This window comes from Taudactylus pleione, unplaced genomic scaffold, assembly GCF_031769625.1.
Source record: "Taudactylus pleione unplaced genomic scaffold, aTauple2 ptg001616l, whole genome shotgun sequence".
Classification (NCBI taxonomy): Eukaryota; Metazoa; Chordata; class Amphibia; order Anura; family Myobatrachidae; genus Taudactylus; species Taudactylus pleione.
This window is the reverse complement of record NW_028286013.1, coordinates 434921-456259: the sequence shown is the minus strand read 5'-3', so window position 1 is coordinate 456259 and position 21339 is coordinate 434921. Positions and strand designations below refer to the sequence as shown.

The following is a 21339-nucleotide window of genomic DNA, read 5'->3' as shown; positions in this document are numbered from 1 at the left end:
GGGTATGTACCGGACCGCATCCGGGAAGAAGAAGACGACCATCTTAGGGTACGGTAGGGACAGATCACCTTGTGATTGCCGTTCCACATTACCCTCACAGGGACCCGTCCTTCCACATATTCATACAAGAGCTATACACATAATCTCAGTGCTTGTGCTGATTTATGTATGTGTATTTCTTCTTTATAAATAAGGATTACCTCCACATAAATATCAGCGCTCGGTATAATCATATTATATCCTATCCTTACACTACTGAGCTGCTTAGTACATCACAAGTGCAGGAAAGGCTTATTACTTTTACCTTAGTAACAACTGGCTGCTATATGTCACCATGGTAACCTGCAATGCTGTATAACTGGCTGCTATATGTCACCGTGGTAACCTGCAATGCTGTATAACTAGATGCTATGTGTCACCGTGGTAACCTGCAATGCTGTATAACTAGATGCTATGTGTCACCGTGGTAACCTGCAATGCTGTATAACTAGATGCTATATGTCACCATGGTAACCTGCAATGCTGTATAACTAGATGTTATGTGTCACCGTGGTAACCTGCAATGCTGTATAACTAGACGCTATATGTCACCGTGGTAACCTGCAATGCTGTATAACTAGATGCTATATGTCACCATGGTAACCTGCAATGCTGTATAACTAGATGTTATGTGTCACCGTGGTAACCTGCAATGCTGTATAACTAGATGCTATGTGTCACCGTGGTAACCTGCAATGCTGTATAACTAGATGCTATGTGTCACCGTGGTAACCTGCAATGCTGTATAACTAGATGCTATGTGTCACCGTGGTAACCTGCAATGCTGTATAACTAGATGCTATATGTCACCATGGTAACCTGCAATGCTGTATAACTAGATGTTATGTGTCACCGTGGTAACCTGCAATGCTGTATAACTAGACGCTATATGTCACCGTGGTAACCTGCAATGCTGTATAACTAGACGCTATATGTCACCGTGGTAACCTGCAATGCTGTATAACTAGATGCTATATGTCACCATGGTAACCTGCAATGCTGTATAACTAGATGTTATGTGTCACCGTGGTAACCTGCAATGCTGTATAACTAGATGCTATGTGTCACCGTGGTAACCTGCAATGCTGTATAACTAGATGCTATATGTCACCGTGGTAACCTGCAATGCTGTATAACTAGATGCTATAGGTCACCGTGGTAACCTGCAATGCTGTATAACTAGATGCTATATGTCACCATTAACTAGATGTTATGCTGCAGTAATATCTGGGTTTCGTTGCAGATTGCTTATACTTACATTTGGGATCTAACCCATGTGTCCTATACTATATGCAGCTATATGTACATTGTCCCACAAGGATACCTGGGAAAGTTCACAGACCTTGTATTAGATTAGTAATTAATATATCATTATATTGCTGCCCACTCAGATATATGGTATTACTCTATGTATGTTACATGTGACTGCACCATGTCAGATATGAGATTATTCTATGTATGTTACATGTGAATGCACCATGTCAGATATATGAGATTACTCTATGTATGTTACATGTGACTGCACCATGTCAGATATGAGATTATTCTATGTATGTTACATGTGACTGCACCATGTCAGATATATGGGATTACTCTATGTATGTTACATGTGAATGCACCATGTCAGATATGAGCACTTGGATAGGTCAGACAATAACATATTAATCAGGTGATGGCCGACGCTTTATTATACAGAGAGAATCTCCCTCCTTACACTTACTGTGATTACCTGTATATATATATATATACACATATATTCCCCATACCTCTGAGCACTGGGTGATGATGTATATGTCTGGCCATAAATGATACAGATAATCAGTATATACCTCTCCCATCACACAGCTGGTCAGTGCTGATGGGTTATTGGCCCTGGTTAGACCAGGCTTTATATCCTCTTTCTGTTACATTCTGTGTATTTCCTGACTTATTGCGCTATACAGATAACACCTCGGTCATTTCTTACTGACACTATTACAGGTTACGTGTTATTATTAGTAGGGTGAGTGCCCCAAAATATAGAGAGAACTTCCTGCTTCTGTTGTTGTCACCTGTATAATGATAATGCAGCACCAGAGTCTGCTCCAGCTGTATTATAGTAACAAAAAGTTCTGCTCCACCTGTATTAGACCAACATTGGGGTCTGCTCTACCTGTATATACATAGTGTAGCACTAAAGGCTGCTCCAGCTGTATTCTAGTAACACCAGGGTCTGTTGCACCTGTATTATGTAGAACACTGGTGTCTGATATACCTGTATGATAATAATGAGGCACCACAGTCTGCTCCCCCTGTATAATAACAATAAATACCATCACCTGCTGCTTATTCCTGCTGGGACCGTCACCCGGAAGCTGCAGTTATAGAAGAAGACACGCCCCTCTATATAGCCACGCCCCTCTCTCCTCCGTGTAGCTATGGCTACTGTCTTCCCCGCCCCTCTAATCGAAGTGACCGCCCTCCTCTCTTTCCCCTCAGGGCGGTGATTGGCAGCAGCGAGTATCCAATTAGGCTGCACAAAGTAGGAAGGACGTCCTGTATCTAGCAGCCACCTGCACCTGCCGCTCACAGCTTCATCATTAGAGTAACAACAGTATAGTCTAATGGTGTCCTCATGTATGGTGACCGGCGGCCATATTCTTATAGTCTCCCAGTCACAGAGCAGAGTGGGCGGGGCCACAGGGGCTTTAGCTGCCATTTTGTCCTAGACATTCCTGACACAGCCAAAGCCAGGTAACGTGTCCTGTATATATATATTATATTATTATTATATAGGGGGAGAGGGGACTGTACAGTGATATATGAGGGATAATAACACAGCTCCCAGCACACACTGATATGTGGTATTATTATTATATAGGGGAGGGGACTGTACAGTGATATATGAGGGGGAATAACACAGCTCCCAGTACACACTGATATGTTTTATTATTATTATATAGGGGGGAGAGCGGACTGTACAGTGATATATGAGGAGTAACACAGCTCCCGGCACACACTGAAATGTGGTATTATTATTATATAGGGGGGAGAGCGCACTATACAGTGATATATGAGGAGTAATACAGCTCCCGGCACACACTGAAATGTATTATTACTATATAGGGGAAGGGGACCGTACAGTGTAATATGAGGAGGAATAACACAGCTCCCAGCACATACTGATATGTGGTATTATTATTCTATAGGGGGGAGGGGACTGTACAGTGATATATGAGGGGGAATAACAGCTCCAGGCACACACTGATATGTGATGTTATTATTATATAGGGGAGAGGGTACTGTACAGTGATATATGAGGGGGAATAACACAGCTCCCAGCACTCACTGATATGTGTCGTCCCTCCCGCAGCCTCTAACAGTAGGTGTTCCCCAAGGTTCTGTTCTTGGACCACTCATATTCTCCCTCTATACTTCCTCACTAGGTGATCTCATCAGCTCTTTTGACCTCCATTATCATCTTTATGCTGATGATACTCAAATCTACCTTTCCTCCCCTGATCTCTCTCCCTCTCTTCTGACTCGATTCTCCAACTGTCTCTCTGCTATCTCTTCCTGGATGTCCCAGCGATTTCTTAAACTTAATATGTCTAAGACAGAGCTGATCGTCTTCCCACCCTCCTATATAACCTCACTTCCCACTATTTCTTTATCAATTGATGGAATAATTATCTCATCTAGTCCCAAGGTGCACTGTCTTGGAGTTATCCTGGACTCATCCCTCTCCTTCAAACCACATATCCAGAACCTTTCACAGTCCTGTCATTTCCATCTCAAAAATATTTCTAAGATCAGACCTTATCTCACCCAGGATGCTACTAAAACCCTCATACACTCACTGGTCATCTCCAGATTGGACTACTGTAACCTCCTCCTATCTGGCCTCCCAAATCCCATCTCTCTCCTCTCCAGTCTATTCTTAATGCTGCTGCACGGCTTATCTTCCTCTCCAAACGCTCTACATCTGCCTCCCCTCTCCTACAAGCCCTCCACTGGCTCCCCTTCCCTTTTAGAACCCAATTTAAGGTTCTCACGCTCACTTACAAAGCCCTCACCCAATCTTCTCCCATATATATCTCTGATCTCATCTCCCTTCACTCTCCTCTCCGCTCTCTTCGTTCAACTAATGCACGCCGCCTTTCATGCCAGCTGATTACTTCCTCCCACTCCCGCCTCCAAGACTTTGTCCGCACTGCTCGCCACCTCTGGAACTCTCTCCCTCTCCCCATCAGACTCTCCACCTCTTTGCAATCCTTCAAATGGGCTCTTAAGACCCACTACTTCATCAAAGCCTTCCAGCTATCATTCTAACTCCCTGCTACATGCTCCTTCTTCCCCATCTACCCCATCTGTGTCACCCCTGTTTCTCTTCCCCTCCCTTTTAGACTGTAAGCTCTTGCGAGCAGGGCCCTCTACCCTCTTGTGCTTTTCCCTACTTTAGTTTTATCTACTTCTTACTCACCACTAAGGCAACTAACACTTGGTTGCTTATGCTCTGTTGCTTATCTGGGTGTTATGGTCGCTAATGTAGCAATATATATTATCCATGGCCTGATCCTGTAGTGTATTGTTCTGTAAGTCGCTTGTCTACAACTTGTTATGTACTTTGTAAGGCGCTGCAGAACATTTGTGTCGCCATATAAATGATAATAATAATAATATGTGGCATTATTATTATATAGGGGAGAGGGGACTGTACAGTGATATATGTGGGGGAATAACACAGCTCCCAGCACACACTGATATGTGGTATTATTATTATATAGGGGAGAGGGGACTGTACAGTGATATATGAGGGGGAAATAACACCACTCCAGGCACACACTGATATGTGGTATTATATAGGGGAGAAGGGACTGTACACACTGATATGTGGTATTATTATTATATAGGTGGAGAGGGGACTGTACAGTGCTATAAGAGGGGGGAATAACACAGCTCCCAGCACACACTGATATGTGGTATTATTATTCTATAGGGGAGAGGGGACGTACAGTGATATATGATGGGAATAACGCAGCTCCCAGCACACACTGATATGTGGTATTATTATATAGGGGAGAGGGGACTATACAGTGATATATGAGGGGGAATAACACAGCTCCCAGCACTCACTTATATGTGGTATTATTATATAGGGGAGAGGGGTGTGACTGGACGCCTTTCGTCTAGGCCGGCCCTGGTCATGGGTTAGCGCTTTTGGACTCCCACTCACCGTCAGTGACCACCTGTCACTGACTACGCCGTGGGCATTTACTGAAGCTGACACCACCAAACTCTACCATCGGCGTTTGGAACCTATTTTACGTACAATCAGGCTCCTACCTCGACACCTGGAACCGCTTCTGCTGCGTATGCGTCGACTAACTGCGTACACACCTCCTGTTTGGTGTCGGCTGTTCCCACCTGATCCCCCGCAATAGACCAGGTCTCCACGGTAGCTTGGCAGAGGGCTTGAACTTGGAGACGCTGAGCTCTTACCCAGAACAGCAGGAGAACGGAATAGCGTTTCGGTGCAATTCTGTTGGTCGCAGGATTAAGGCAATTGAAGTAAAGGCAAACGGTGTTTTATTGCTCAATGTCTTAAAGAAGACTCAACCTTCCGAATGAAGGGGTACATTACATTGCATACAGGAATCTTATCAGCAGTTCTTCTCCACAAAGGATTTTCAGAGATGTACACATACAGGGCTCACAGTCCCTCTTTTTATATCATTCTTACAACATCACAGGGGGCAAATCCGCCCTGTCTTCCTCTCAACCAATCATGATTCCTCAGAAAATATAATATTACATTTTCAAAGGAGTCACCCAAACCTAAACAAAACTGATTTATCATATAGTAATAACTGTCTCCTAAAATGTTGATATAACATTTCACAGGAAATAGCAAATAACATTCATCCTTTGATACATTTATTACACTGTGACAACAGCTTTGGTCTTCCTGCAATAATCATGAAAAACAAACACGATATGTGGTATTATTATTATATTGGGGGGAGGGGACCGTACAGTGATAAATGAGGGGGAATAACAGCTCCCAGCACACACTGTTATGTGGTATTATTATTATTTAGGGAGAGGGGACTGTACAGTGATATATGAGGGGGAATAACACAGCTCCCAGCACACACTGATATGTGGTATTAATATATAGGGGAGAAGGGACCATACAGTGATATATGAGGGGGAATAACACAGCTCCCAGCACACACTGATATGTGGTATTATTATTATATAGGGGGAGGGGACCGTACAGTGATATATGAGGGGTAATAACAGCTCTCAGCACACACTGATATGTTGTATTAATTTAGTTTTCATTCTAGGTCCAGCAAGGGGTATGGCACTCGAGTGCTCGCCTGCAAAGGGGGTATAATGAGTCCCCTGTTCATCACTCTTGGGGATTTTCCCAGCTAGGCTGACCCTAAGCTCTCCTTTCTCTGTGAATCTTCACCAGCGCTGCACCACAATTTTTCCCACCCGAGGGACACTGCAGTCCGCAGGTGGGAACACCACCTGGCATGTTGTTTTAGCAGTTTGCCAACAGGGTGCTACCATAGGGGCAGAGTGTATTCTGCCCTTTGAAATCGAGCAGGTCGCCCACTAAAACAGCCTAGCCAGAACACTATATTATTAATATTTAGAGGATAAGGGACTACAGTGATATATAAGGGGGATTAAATCAGCTGTTAACACAGACTGATATGTTGTAATAATATAAAGAGCTGTGGGAACTGTTTAGTGATACTTCAGTGTGGAAAAACAGATCTCACCACACACTTATATGTGGTAGTATTATTATATAAGGGAGAAAGGACATGACGGAACAGTTTTTTAACTCAAGTGCGAAAAATGCAACCTTGCTGTGTCAAACGGCAGAAGGTAATGGCATCTTACTGTACAGAGGGAGTGGCCTGTGGAGACCTACACTATATAGTGTCCTACTATACAGGGGGAGCGGCCTGTGGTGTCTTATACAATGGTAGCAGCCTGCACAGGGGGATCGGCATGTTTTGTCCAACACTATATAGGGGGAGCAGCCTGTGATGTCCTACTATATAGGGACAGCAGCCTGTGGTGTCCTACTATACAGGGGGAGCATCCAGTGGTATCCTACTATGCAGGGGAAGCAGTCTGTGTCATCTGTTGCACTCTACTGTACAGGTGGAGCATCCTGTGTCATTCTACTATACAGGGGGAGCAACCTGTGGTGCCTTCCTATACAGGGGAATCAGCTTGTTGCACTCTACTATACAGGGGGATGGCCTGTGGTGTCCTACTATACAGGGTAAGCTGCCTGTGTTACCTTACTATACTGGGCGAGTGGCCTGTGGTGTCCTACTATACACTGGGAGTGGCCTTCGATGTCCTACTTTACAGGTGGAGCGGACTGCGGTGTCTTATACAGTTAGAGCAGCCTGCGGTGTCTTATACAGTTAGAGCAGCCTGCGGTGTGTCATCCTATACAGGAGGAGCAGCCTGCAGTGTCCTACTATACAGGGAGAGCAGCCTGTGGTGTCCCACTATACAGGGGAAGCAGCCTGCAGTGTCCTACTATACAGGGAGAGTGGCCTTTGGTACCTATTGTGGCCTGTTGCGCTTTACTATTCAGGGGGAACATCCCGTGCTGTTCTTCTATAAAGGGTGAGTGGCCTGTGGTGCCTTATCATACAGAGGGAGCAGTCTGTGGTGTCCTATTATACAAGGGAGTGGCCTGTTGATCTCTACTAAACCGTGGTAGCGGCCTATGATGTCCTACTATGCAGTATGAGCAGCCTGCAGTGTTCTACACTATACAGGGGGTGCGGCCTGTGGTGTCCTACTATACAGGGCTATCGGCGTGTGGTGTCCTCGTTTACAGGGGATTGTCTGTTGAATCCTACTATACAGGGGGTGCAGCACCTTGTATCCTATTATACGGGGGGAGCATCATGTGGTGTCCTACTATACAAGAGAAGCAGCCTGTGGTGTCCTACTATACAGGGAGTGCATCCTGTGGTGTCCTGTTATTTTTATTATACAGAGGGAGCAGCCTGTAGTGTCCTGTTATAGCTGCAGAGTAATAATAACAGTAATGAGTGGTCAGGGAATAACACATAATAAATATAACATGTATGTACTGTATATAGCATATGATACATAACAGGAGCTGGTGAAGGATGTGTGAGAAGGACACAGACCGGCCATGTAACAAAGGGCTGCACTCCCTGAGCTGAGACTGTCTGTCAGGACGTCTTGTTATCCTGAGTAATAGAGAGTCTCTCAGAGACAGCCAGTGGCTGTGACAGTCCCCAGTTCCTCAGAGTGTCACTGATTATCCCCCAGGACATGTCTCACCCCACCCTACGCTGCACACACACGGCCGGCAGGCTGGTCACACATGTAACATACATCTGAGGTGCGGTCATTTGTCATTTCATCATTTGTGCAGAGTGACTGATGGGATTCTGTATTGTGTAACCCTTTGTGTGTCCCCTGGGCTGCCTGCTGTCCTATCCCTGTGTTATTAACCTCTTCTGTTCCCCTCCCCTGTGTTACTGACACCTCTGTACAGCTGTTACACCCCCTGTTGTGTGCTCTGTATTCCTACGTTACTTCCCCTCTCCCCATATCTGCACCCCTTCTGCTCTCCTGTGTACTCTCCCCTCACACCCCTGTTACCTGTATGACCTCTGTATAGTCACAGATTCTCTCCGGTTCTGGAATAAATGTAAAACAAAAGTAAAAAATCCCCAAATCCCTTATTCATGTGTTTGTACAAGATTCACGTGGAGTAAATTGCACCAAATCTGTGTCTGGGAGGAATAAGACCCCCGGCCAGGAGAGGAGCATTGGTGTAACCTTATGCAGTACAGCGTTGTGTGATGTCCTCTGAGGAGCCTTATGGGGCTGGGTCACAGGAATCTCTGACAGACACTGACCAGGGCTCTATGGCTGGGGGGAAAGGAGAGACTTACTGGTCACTCAGTGTTACATGTCTGACTGTGTTATGTGTGTTCTCTGTGATGTGTATTATATTTATTCTATTTATTCCTAGATAATCCTGCTGTGAGGAACCAGAGTCTTTACTACACGTCACACTTTCTGTATTCTCACTGATTCACTGAGGATGGACAAGGTTGAAAGTCACAGGACTGAGAGGATCTTACATCTCACCCTGGAGATCATCTACGAGCTGACTGGGGAGGTGAGAGGGTCTGGGGGTGTCATATGACATCACTTATATCTATAGTAATAATACAGGGACATGCCTGGGGAGGTGAGGGGATCTGGGAGTGTCACAGTGACATCACTTATATCTATAGTAATAATACAGGGACATGACTGGGGAGGTGAGAGGATCTGGGAGTATCACAGTGACATCACTTATATCTATAGTAATAATACAGGGACATGACTGGGGAGGTGAGGGGATCTGGGAGTGTCACAGTGACATCACTTATATTTATAGTAATAATACAGGGACATTACTGGGGAGCTGAGGGGATATGGGAGTGTCACAGTGACATCACTTATATCTATAGTAATAATACAGAGACATGACTGGGGAGATGAGGGGTTCTGGGAGTGTCACAGTGACATCACTTATATCTATAGTAATAATACAGGGACATGATTGTGGAGGTGAGAGGGTCTGAGCGTGTCACAGTGACATCACTTATATCTATAGTAATAATACAGAGACATGACTGGGGAGATGAGGGAGTCTGGGAGTGTCACAGTGACATCACTTATATCTATAGTAATAATACAGGGCCATGATTGTGGAGGCGAGAGGGTCTGGGAGTGTCATAGTGACATCACATATCTATACTAATGATACAGGGTCATGACTGGGGAGGGGATCTGAGAGTGTCACAGTGACATCACTTATATCTATAGTAATAATACAGGGACATGACTGGGGAGGTGAGAGGATCTGGGAGTGTCACGTGACATCAATTCTATCTCTAGTAATAATACAGGGATGTGCTGTGATCTGGGAGTGTCACAGTGACATCACTTATATCTATAGTAATAATACAGGGACATGACTGGGGAGGTGAGAGGATCTGGGAGTGTCACAGTGACATCACTTATATCTATAGTAATAATACAGGGACATGACTGGGGAGGTGCTGGGATCCGGGAGTGTCACAGTGACATCACATATCTATATTATTAAGCGAGCAGCAGGAAGCTGGTCTCAGATATTAGTATCAGTCGGGCTCAAATGGGCTGTCAAGACCCACTATTTCATCAAAGCCTTCCAACTCTCATCTTAACTTGCTGCTACATGCTCCTTCCTTCTTGTCTACCCCATCTGTGTCAGACCTGTTTGTCTGACCCTCCCCTTTAGAATGTAAGCTCTTGTAAGCAGGACCCTCTACCCTCTTGTGCTTCTCCGTTCTCGACTTTCATCTACTTCTTACTCCCCACTAAGGCACCTAACGCTTGGTTGCTTTGCTCTGTTGCTTATCTGGGTGTTATGGTCTCAAATGTAGAACTGTATATTATTGTATGTATGTCCTGTATTGTATTGTACTGTAAGTCACTCTTCAACCTATTTGTTTATGTACTTTGTAAGGCGCTGCAGAACACTTGTGGCGCCATATACATAACCGATAATAATAATCAGTCCCACAGTCCTCACTGGAGTTGGGAATTATTATATGCTCACAGTATGTTGTTTTCTTTCTGTCACTGACACAAAGATGTTGGAGCTGCAGGAGATACTATATACGCTACACTTTCCTGTATATAAGAGATTGTTATAATACTTGCTTTAGTGAAATAGAGTCTTCTTGTATATTATGTAAAGTGATCACCTAAATAATCATCCCCATTTAGGTGGCGTTTAATTGACCTCATTGATGTCTCCCCCAATACACAGGATTACATAGTAGTGAAAAAGACATACGGTGAGTGTGAGACACCCAGCAGCCATCCCCGTGTGTCAGGAGGACTGAGCAGGACCCAGAGCTCCATAACGGTGCCTCCACCTCACTCACTGATACATGAGAGACACAATGAGCAGAAGATGCTGGAACTCACCAACAAGATCTTTCAGCCGCTAACTGGACAGGTGACTGCAGGGAATGGGACATTATACAGTAACACCAGGGGATGTGTCTGGGTGATGACTGGAGAGGTGACTGCTGGGAATGGGACATTATAGAGTAACACCAGGGGATGTGTCTGGGTGATGACTGGAGAGGTGACTGCTGGGAATGGGACATTGTACAGTAACACCAGGGGATGTGTCTGGGTGATGACTGGAGAGGTGACTGCTGGGAATGGGACATTGTACAGTAACACCAGGGGATGTGTCTGGGTGAGGACTGGAGAGGTGACTGCTGGGAATGGGACATTGTACAGTAACACCAGGGGATGTGTCTGGGTGATGACTGGAGAGGTGACTGCTGGGAATGGGACATTGTACAGTAACACCAGGGAATGTGTCTGGGTGATGACTGGAGAGGTGACTGCTGGGAATGGGACATTATACAGTAACACCAGGGGATGTGTCTGGGTGATGACTGGAGAGGTGACTGCTGGGAAGGGGACATTGTACAGTAACACCAGGGGATGTGTCTGGGTGATGACTGGAGAGGTGACTGCTGGGAAGGGGACATTGTACAGTAACACCAGGGGATGTGTCTGGGTGATGACTGGAGAGGTGACTGCTGGGAAGGGGACATTATACAGTAACACCAGTGGATGTGTCTGGGTGATGACCGGAGAGGTGACTGCTGGGAATGGGACATTGTACAGTAATACCAGGGGATGTGTCTGGGTGATGACTGGAGAGGTGACTGCTGGGAAGGGGATATTGTACAGCAACACCAGGGGATGTGTCTGGGTGATGACTGGAGAGGTGACTGCTGGGAAGGGTACATTGTTCAGTAACACCAGGGGAAGTGTCTGGGTGGTGTCTGTATCATTGTGTGTGTCAGGTTCCTATAAGGTGTCAGGATGTCTCTGTCTATGTCTCCATGCAGGAGGGGGAATACAAGGACGTGATGATGGAGAATCACCGGCCCCTCACATCACTGGGTAAGAGGAGACTGTAATTTATTGTACAGAGGAGAGCAGGTATGGGGACCACCTACAGTCAGGTGCATAAATATTGGGACTTTGACATATTTTGGCCTCTATTCACCACCACAATGGCTTTGAAATGAAACAAACAAGATGTGCTTTAACTGCAGACTTTCAAATTTAATTTGAGGGTAATTACATCCAAATCAGGTGAACGGTATAGGAATTACAACGGTTTCTATATGTGCCTCCCACTTTTTAAGGGGCCGAAAGTAATGGGATTAACTAAACAATCCTAAATCTAACTTTCACTTTTTAATACTTTGTTGCAAATCTTTTGCAAGCAATTACACCCTGAAGTCTGGAACGCATAGACATCACCAGACGCTGTGTTTCATCCCTGGTGATGCTCTGCCAGGCCTCTACTGCAAATGTCTTCAGTTCCTGCTTGCTCTTGGGGCATTTTCCCTTCAGTTTTGTCTTCATCAAGTGAAATGCATGCTCAATCGGATTCAGGTCAGGGGACTGACTTGGCCATTGCATAATATTCCACTTTTTAGCCTTAAAAAACTCTTTGGTTGCTTTTGCAGTATGCTTCGGGTCATTGTCCATCTGCACTGTGAAGCGCCGTCCAATGAGTTCTGAAGCATTTGACTGAATGAGCATATAATATTGCCCGAAACACTTCAGAATTCATTCTGCTGCTTTTGTCAGCAGTCACATCATCAATAAATACAAGGGAACTAGTTCCATTGGCAGCCATACATGCCCACGCCATGACACTACCACCACCATGCCTCACTGGTGTGGTGGTATGTTTTGGATCATGAGCAGTTCCTTTCCTTCTCCATACTCTTCTCTTCCCATCACTCTGGTACAAGTTGATCTTTGTCTCATCTGTCCATAGGATGTTGTTCCAGAACTGTAATGGCTTTTTTAAATGTTGTTTGGCAAACTCTAATGTGGTCTTCCTGTTTTTGAGGCTCACCAATGGTTTGGTGAACCGTCTATATTCACTCTTGTGAAGTCTTCTCTTGATTGTTGACACATATACACCTACCTCCTGGAGAGTGTTCTTGATTTGGCCAACTTTTGTGAAGGGGTTTTTCTTCACCAGGGAATAATTCTTCTGTCATCCACCACAGTTGTTTTCCGTGGTCTTCCGGGTCTTTTGGTGTTGCTGAGCTCTCCGGTGCGTTCTTTCTTTTCAAGAATGTTCCAAACAGTTGATTTGGCCACACCTAATGTTTTTGCTATCTCTCTGATGGGTTTGTTTTGATTTTTCAGCCTACTGATGACTTGCTTCATTGATAGTGACAGCTCTTTGGATCTCATATTGAGAGTCGACAGCAACTGATTCCAAATGCAAATGTCACACCTAGAATCAACTCCAGACCTTTTACCTGCTTAATTGATAATGAAATAACGAGGGAATAGCCCACACCTGTCCATGAAATAGGTTTTGAGTTGATAGTTCCATTAATTTTAGCCCCTTAAAAAGTGGGAGGCACATATAGAAACCGTTGTAATTCCTACACTGTTCACCTGATTTGGATGTAATTACCCTCAAATTAAATCTGAAAGTCTGCAGTTAAAGCACATCTTGTTTGTTTCATTTCAAAGCCATTGTGGTGGTGAATAGAGGCCAAAATCTGAAAATTCTGTCAATGTCCCAATATTTATGCACCTGACTGTATATATACACATCACCTGATAATCACATATATACAATGTACTCAGTCACTGTGTGTCTCCTACAGATGGACCCAGTAACAGAAACACCTCAGAGAGATGTCCCCATCCTCTTTATTCACAGGAATGTACAGAGGAGAATCACAGGACCCCACAGGAGCATCAGGTAGCTGGGATTTAGGTTCTCACCAATATACCACAGTGACTTTATATGATCCGTAGATAAGCTGTGGGTGTCTTATTAACCAGAATACTTCTAATTAATGTGATTTAATGAAATTGCATTTTTCAATTGTTGCTATATTGTTTTGTGGCTTACTTAGGGTGATAGTCTGGCTGATATAAAGGCAGAAGATATAGAGGGAGAAGAAGAGACTTATGTGACTGATATGAAGGCAGAAGATATAGAGGGAGAAGAAGAGACGTATGTGACTGATAATAAGGCAGAAGATATAGAGGGAGAAGAAGAGACGTATGTGACTGATAATAAGGCAGAAGATATAGAGGGAGAAGAAGAGATGTATGTGACTGATAATAAGGCAGAAGATATAGAGGGAGAAGAAGAGACATATGTGACTGATAATAAGGCAGAAGATATAGAGGGAGAAGAAGAGACGTATGCGACTGATAATAAGGCAGAAGATATAGAGGGAAAAGAGACGTATGTGACTGATATGAAGGCAGAAGATATAGAGGGAGAAGAGGCGTATGTGACTGATAATAAGGCAGAAGATATAGAGGGAGAAGAAGAGACGTATGTGACTGATAATAAGGCAGAAGATATAGAGGGAGAAGAAGAGACGTATGTGACTGATAATAAGGCAGAAGATATAGAGCGAGAAGAAGAGACGTATGTGACTGATAATAAGGCAGAAGATACAGAGGGAGAAGAAGAGACGTATGTGACTGATATGAAGGCAGAAGATATAGAGGGAGAAGAGACGTATGTGACTGATAATAAGGCAGAAGATATAGAGGGAGAAGAAGAGACGTATGTGACTGATATGAAGGCAGAAGATATAGAGGGAGAAGAGGCGTATGTGACTGATAATAAGGCTGAAGATATAGAGGGAGAAGAAGAGACGTATGTGACTGATAATAAGGCAGAAGATATAGAGGGAGAAGAAGAGACGTATGTGACTGATAATAAGGCAGAAGATATAGAGGGAGAAGAAGAGACGTATGTGACTGATAATAAGGCAGAAGATACAGAGGGAGAAGAAGAGACGTATGTGACTGATATGAAGGCAGAAGATATAGAGGGAGAAGAAGAGACGTATGTGACTGATATGAAGGCAGAAGATATAGAAGGAGAAGAAGAGATGTATGTGATGAGTGATCAGCAGTGTAAGGAGGAGGAAAGCCCTACCAATATCGGCACAGGTGAGTAATAAACACCTATTACAGAAAAGAGTCACTACAACAATATCTTAACCTACACCAGTGTTGGCTAACCTTGACATTCCAGCTGTTGTGGAACTATATATCCCAGCATGCCCTGCCACAGTTTTAGCATGCCCTAATAGCAAAATGTAGCAGTGCATGCTGGGTTATGTAGTTCCATAACAGCTGGAGTGTCAAGGTTAGCCAACACTGACCTACACCCTCCTCTGTCAGTTCAAAAGTAATGAGGAAAAAGTATCTGCCCAGTGGTGGAGGCAGGAGCCATCGGTATGCAGTCGGAAAACCTGCAGCCTTAATACTGACAGCCGGCTTCCCGGCTGCTTTATCACGGCGTGGGATAATGACCGGCGTCTATATCTAGACGCCTGTAATTTTCCCGATGTCGGGAGATAGGCGCCCGGCATCCCGATCGAAGAGATGCCGGGCGCCGCGAGCGGACAGCCACGGGGGGGAGGTTTAGTGTTAGGTTTAGGGCCCACCGGGTCGGGACTTAGGGTCAGGCACCCCCCCGGGAGGGTTAGGGTTAGGCTAGGTTAAGGGGGGGTTAGGGTTAGGCACCCCCCCCGAGGGACTTAGGTTTAGGCAGCGGGGAAGGGGGGATTAGGCACTTAGAGGGGGGATTAGGGTTAGGCACTTGGGGGGGAGGTTAGGATTAGGCACCCCTAAGGAGGGTTAGGGTTAGAGGGTTAGGTTAGTTTATACTTACCTTAGGGATGATCGGGATTTCCAGCGCTGTCGGGCTCTGCTGATCTGTCGGGCTGACGCTGCCGGGAATCGAACTTCCGGCCATGCGGCAGCAGGGATTCCATACCGATTCCGAGCCATCAGCCCCTATCATACTCCTGCTCTCCCCCTCACATCAAGTCACTGTGTGTAAGCAGCCTAGAGATCTGACCAGTCTCCTCCCCACACTCTCTGGTGTATCTCATACATCAGGACTCATCAGTCCCTATTATACTCCTGCTCTCCCCCTCACATCATGTCACTGTGCCCAGAGATCTGACTAGTCTCCCCCCCCACACTCTCTGGTGTATCTCATACATCAGGAGCCATCACCCCCTGTTATACTCCTGCTCTCCCCCTCACATCATGTCACTGTGTGTTACCAGCCCAAAGATCTGATCAGTCTCCCCCCCCCCCCACACTCTCTGGTGTATCCCATACATAAGGAACCATCAGCCCATATTATACTCCTGCTCTCCTCCTCACATCATTTCACTGTGTGTTACCAGCCCAGAGATCTGACCAGTCTCCTCCCCACACTCTCTGTTGTATCTCATACATCAGGAGCCATCAGCCCCTATTATACTCCTGCTCTCCCCCTCACATCATGTCACTGTGTGTTACCAGCCCAGAGATCTGACCAGTCTCCTCCATACACTCTCTGGTGTATCTCGTACATCAGTAGCCATCAGCCCCTATTATACTCCTGCTCTCCCCCTCACATCATGTCACTGTGTGTCACCAGCCCAGAGATCTGACCAGTCTCCTCCCCACACTCTCTGGTGTGTCTCATTCATCAGGAGCCATCAGCGCCTATTATACTCCTGCTCTCCCCCTCACATCATGTCACTGTGTGTTACCAGCCTAGAGATCTGACCAGTCTCCTCCCCACACACCATCTGGTGTATCTCATACATCAGCCCCTATTACACTTTTTCTCTCCCCCTCACATCATGTCACTGTGTGTTACCAGCCCAAATATCTGATCAGTCTCCTCCCCCCCCACACTCTCTGGTGTATCCCATACATAAGGAACCATCAGCCCATATTATACTCCTGCTCTCCTCCTCACATCATGTCACTGTGTGTTACCAGCCCAGAGATCTGACCAGTCTCCTCCCCACACTCTCTGTTGTATCTCATACATCAGGAGCCATCAGCCCCTATTATACTCCTGCTCTCCCCCTCACATCATGTCACTGTGTGTTACCAGCCCAGAGATCTGACCAGTCTCCTCCATACACTCTCTGGTGTATCTCGTACATCAGTAGCCATCAGCCCCTATTATACTCCTGCTCTCCCCCACACATCATGTCACTGTGTGTCACCAGCCCAGAGATCTGACCAGTCTCCTCCCCACACTCTCTGGTGTGTCTCATACATCAGGAGCCATCAGCGCCTATTATACTCCTGCTCTCCCCCTCACATCATGTCACTGTGTGTTACCAGCCTAGAGATCTGACCAGTCTCCTCCCCACACACCATCTGGTGTATCTCATACATCAGCCCCTATTACACTTTTTCTCTCCTCCTCACATCATGTCACTGTGTTTTACCAGCTCCGAGATATTAGTTTCCTCCTCACATTGGGCGGAATTCAGTTCAATGCGAATTGAATTCGATTCAGTGCTCTGTTATGTCTGAGAATGCGGTTCTCACAACTTTACCTGGGTGTTTAGGCGCGAGAACTGGCATTCTCTGACTAAAGTGGCAGGCACGCAGCTATTAGCGCCACGCTAAGCAGTAAAACAGCTGACCGCCAGGCACTTTTTTCTGATTTTTTATTGCAACCCAAGGTGGGTGCGAGAAGACATCTTTAGCCCACTCAAACACCGCATTGAATAGTTTCGGGAGCTCCTTCCCACAGCTATTCAACATCACACTGAATTGAATTCCCCCCATTGTCTCAAAAATAAATAGTGTGTCATATAAATAGTTGGTGTGAATCAGAGCCATACACTCAACATTGAAACAGTCAAACATTAAACAAAATATAGTAACAAGAAGTGACTAACACAGTCATTATATGAATGTATACAATGACAGATAACGGACATACAGTATAGATAAATCTGTATACAAACCCGAACTGAAGCAGATTAAAAAGAAGCGTATAGACAGTAACTGTAATATAAGGGAAGTCAGTCACGTGTTGGAACCGTATGCTATAGAGGAAACGGAACTCATTAGACAATATTACATTCTGAAACCAGGAGAAAAGCGGCAATGTGATATTATTGGCGATAACCATACCGTAGGGCATGTTAGAGCGAGTCACATACTCTAACGTCTAGGGGGAGCGTATCTGCGTAACTCTCGCATGTATCAAAGAACCTAGAGGACCGCTCTTCCTTATCTAATGTGATTCCAAGGTAGTCCATGATAAATATGTGGAAGTTTCTCTTTAAATACAGGGTCGGAGGGACTGTGCTAATTCTACACTGCAATATGGCCTTCCCTGCAGCAGCACTAATAATTACATGCAATATGGCCTTCCCTGCGGCAGCACTAATAATTACATGTAATACGGCCTTCCCTGCGGCAGCACTAATAATTACATGTAATACGGCCTTCCCTGCGGCAGCACTAATAATTACATGTAATACGGCCTTCCCTGCGGCAGCACTAATAATTACATGTAATACGGCCTTCCCTGCGGCAGCACTAATAATTACATGTAATGTGGCCTTCCCTGCGGCAGCACTAATAATTACATGTAATACGGCCTTCCCTGTGGCAGCACTAATAATTACATGTAATACGGCCTTCCCTGCGGCAGCACGAATAATTACATGTAATGTGGCCTTCCCTGCGCAACACTAATAATTACATGTAATACGGCCTTCCCTGCGCAACACTAATAATTACATGTAATACGGCCTTCCCTGCGGCAGCACTAATAATTACATGTAATATGGCCTTCCCTGCGGCAGCACTGATAATTACATGTAATACGGCCTTCCCTGCGGCAGCACTAATAATTACATGTAATATGGCCTTCCCTGCGGCAGCACTAATAATTACATGTAATATGGCCTTCCCTGCGGCAGCACTAATAATTACATGTAATATGGCCTTCCCTGCGGCAGTACTAATAATTACATGTAATACGGCCTTCCCTGCGGCAGCACTAATAATTACATGTAATAAGGTCTTCCCTGCGGCAGCACTAATAATTACATGTAATATGGCCTTCCCTGCGGCAGCACTAATAATTACACGTAATATGGCCTTCCCTGCGGCAGCACTAATAATTACACGTAATACGGCCTTCCCTGCAGCATTAATAATTACACGTAATACGGCCTTCCCTGCGGCAGCACTAATAATTACATGTAATACGGCCTTCCCTGCGGCAGCACTAATAATTACATGTAATACGGCCTTCTCTGCGGCAGCACTAATAATTACATGTAATATGGCCTTCCCTGCGGCAGCACTAATAATTACATGTAATACGGTCTTCCCTGCGGCAGCACTAATAATTACATGTAATACGGCCTTCCCTGCGGCAGCACTAATAATTACATGTAATACGGCCTTCCCTGCGGCAGCACTAATAATTACATGTAATACGGCCTTCCCTGCGGCAGCACTAACAATTACATGTAATATGGCCTTCCCTGCGGCAGTACTAATAATTACATGTAATATGGCCTTCCCTGCGGTAGCACTAATAAATACATGTAATATGGCCTTCCCTGCGGCAGCACTAATAATTACATGTAATACGACCTTCCCTGCGGCAGCACTAATAATTTCATGTAATACGGCCTTCCCTGCGGCAGCACTAATAATTACATGTAATATGGTCTTCCCTGCGGCAGCACTAATAATTACATGTAATACGGCCTTCCCTGCGGCAGCACTAATAATTACATGTAATACGACCTTCCCTGCGACAGCACTAATAATTACATGTGTATGTTATATGGCCTTCCCTGCGGAAGCACTAATAATTACATGTAAGGTGGCCTTCCCTGCGGCAGCACTAATAATTACATGTTATGTGGCTTTCCCTGCTGCAGCACTAAAAATTACATGTAATATGGCCTTCCCTGCGGCAGCACTAATAATTACATGTAATATGGTCTTCCCTGTGGCAGCACTAATAATTACATGTAATATGGCCTCATGACCCTCTCTGACGTCTCCAAAAAAAGGGCCAAGTCGCCCCAATGCTTAAGGTTGTCATCTAAATTATTTGCCCAGGACACTTCCAATAATGTCTTAAAGTTCTCAGACTTCGACAGATAATCTGGGAAACACTAAAGGAGGTCAGTCGCCATGGAAGCAGCAATGCCATAACCTAAACCTAATGGGGGCATGATTAGAAACTATGATGTTCACCAATACCCACCGATCGCACCTGAGAAACCGAGTGTTTCTCCTCTAAACCGTAATCTGTGCGAGTCAGGGAGTGATGAGATCTACTAAGGGGGGTAAATGATCTGTCAAGTTGTGTAATCCCAACAGATCACTTAATTGAAACGTAGTTATAAGACCATGAATATGGTGCCACGAGTGAGCTTTTAGGCGTGAAACAGGAGGGAACCTGTCAATATTAGGTTCGTCCACTGTATTAAAATTGCCAGGTAGTATCAGAGTATATAATGTTCATCGAGCTAAAAGTTGGGACAATTTAGAAAACAAATTCACTAGGAGAAATATTGGGAGCACAGATGTTCACCAATGTACATTTATTACTTTCCATCTCCACATCCACAACCAGAAAACGGCCCATGGGATCAGAAACCCAATCCAGTATCATATGGCGTAAATCATGAAAGACTATAGCCACTCCATGTGATTTGTACCTATAATAGGCTTATAAACATTCCCCAATCCAGTATCATATAGCGTAATCATGATGACAGACTATAGCCACTCCATGTGATTTGTGCCTATAAGAGGCTGATAAACATTCCCCAATCCAGTATCATATACCGTAATCATGATGAAAGACTATAGCCACTCCATGTGATTTGTACCTATAAGAGACTGATCCACCTCCCAGTCTGCTGGATTTAGGTAGGTTGATTCATCTACAAATATACCAGAGCTGGGTGGCTTGTGACTGTACATCTTCATTTTATCTATTTGATAGTAATTCTAGAACTTTTAATCATAGATTTTATTTGAAAAAAATAAACTTGTCATAGAGGAAACATTCATATTACAATGTATTTATCTTATTTCCAGCACATGGATGTAACAGCAGGAATGTCTCAGAGGAATTTTCCATGTTATCTCCAAATTGTGAAATAGAAGGCAGTGACATTGCACGAAATTCTCCATGTGACAGCCCCATTATACACCCAGCACATCACAGTGTAGATGTGTCATCTCATCCCTCTACTCATGAGGACTGTTCTCCTGATAACTCTGATGTTGGAAATTCTGGAACAGCTTTGAGAGTAGATAAAATATTCCCCTGTTCTATAAATGATAAAT

At 44.8% G+C, this 21339-nt stretch overlaps 3 protein-coding genes across 4 annotated transcripts in view; 2 read left to right on the top strand and 1 right to left on the bottom strand.

Annotated features, from left to right (window-relative positions):
• The window catches only part of LOC148442112 (uncharacterized), a 119271-nt gene that overhangs the window by 17108 nt on the left and 80824 nt on the right, over positions 1-21339 (bottom strand). The window contains exon 1 of one of the 2 annotated variants that reach the window (XM_088464222.1): positions 2358-2466. The exons of the other annotated variant lie outside the window; for it this stretch is intronic. The gene's annotated coding sequence lies outside the window, so the exon portion shown is untranslated. Of the gene's footprint in view, positions 1-2357; positions 2467-21339 lie in introns of those variants that run through there. 2 annotated transcript variants of the gene reach the window in all.
• Positions 1-21339, top strand: part of LOC148442113 (uncharacterized) — a 97248-nt gene that overhangs the window by 74712 nt on the left and 1197 nt on the right. The window lies entirely within an intron of this gene.
• On the top strand, positions 2720-21153 carry LOC148442114 (uncharacterized). Its single transcript, XM_088464226.1, has 8 exons — positions 2720-2772; positions 9083-9232; positions 10919-11110; positions 12027-12081; positions 13827-13924; positions 14082-14278; positions 17947-18139; positions 21088-21153. The coding sequence occupies exons 2-8, from the start codon at positions 9155-9157 to the stop codon at positions 21151-21153; spliced, it is 879 nt and encodes a 292-aa protein (XP_088320352.1). The 5' UTR covers positions 2720-2772; positions 9083-9154.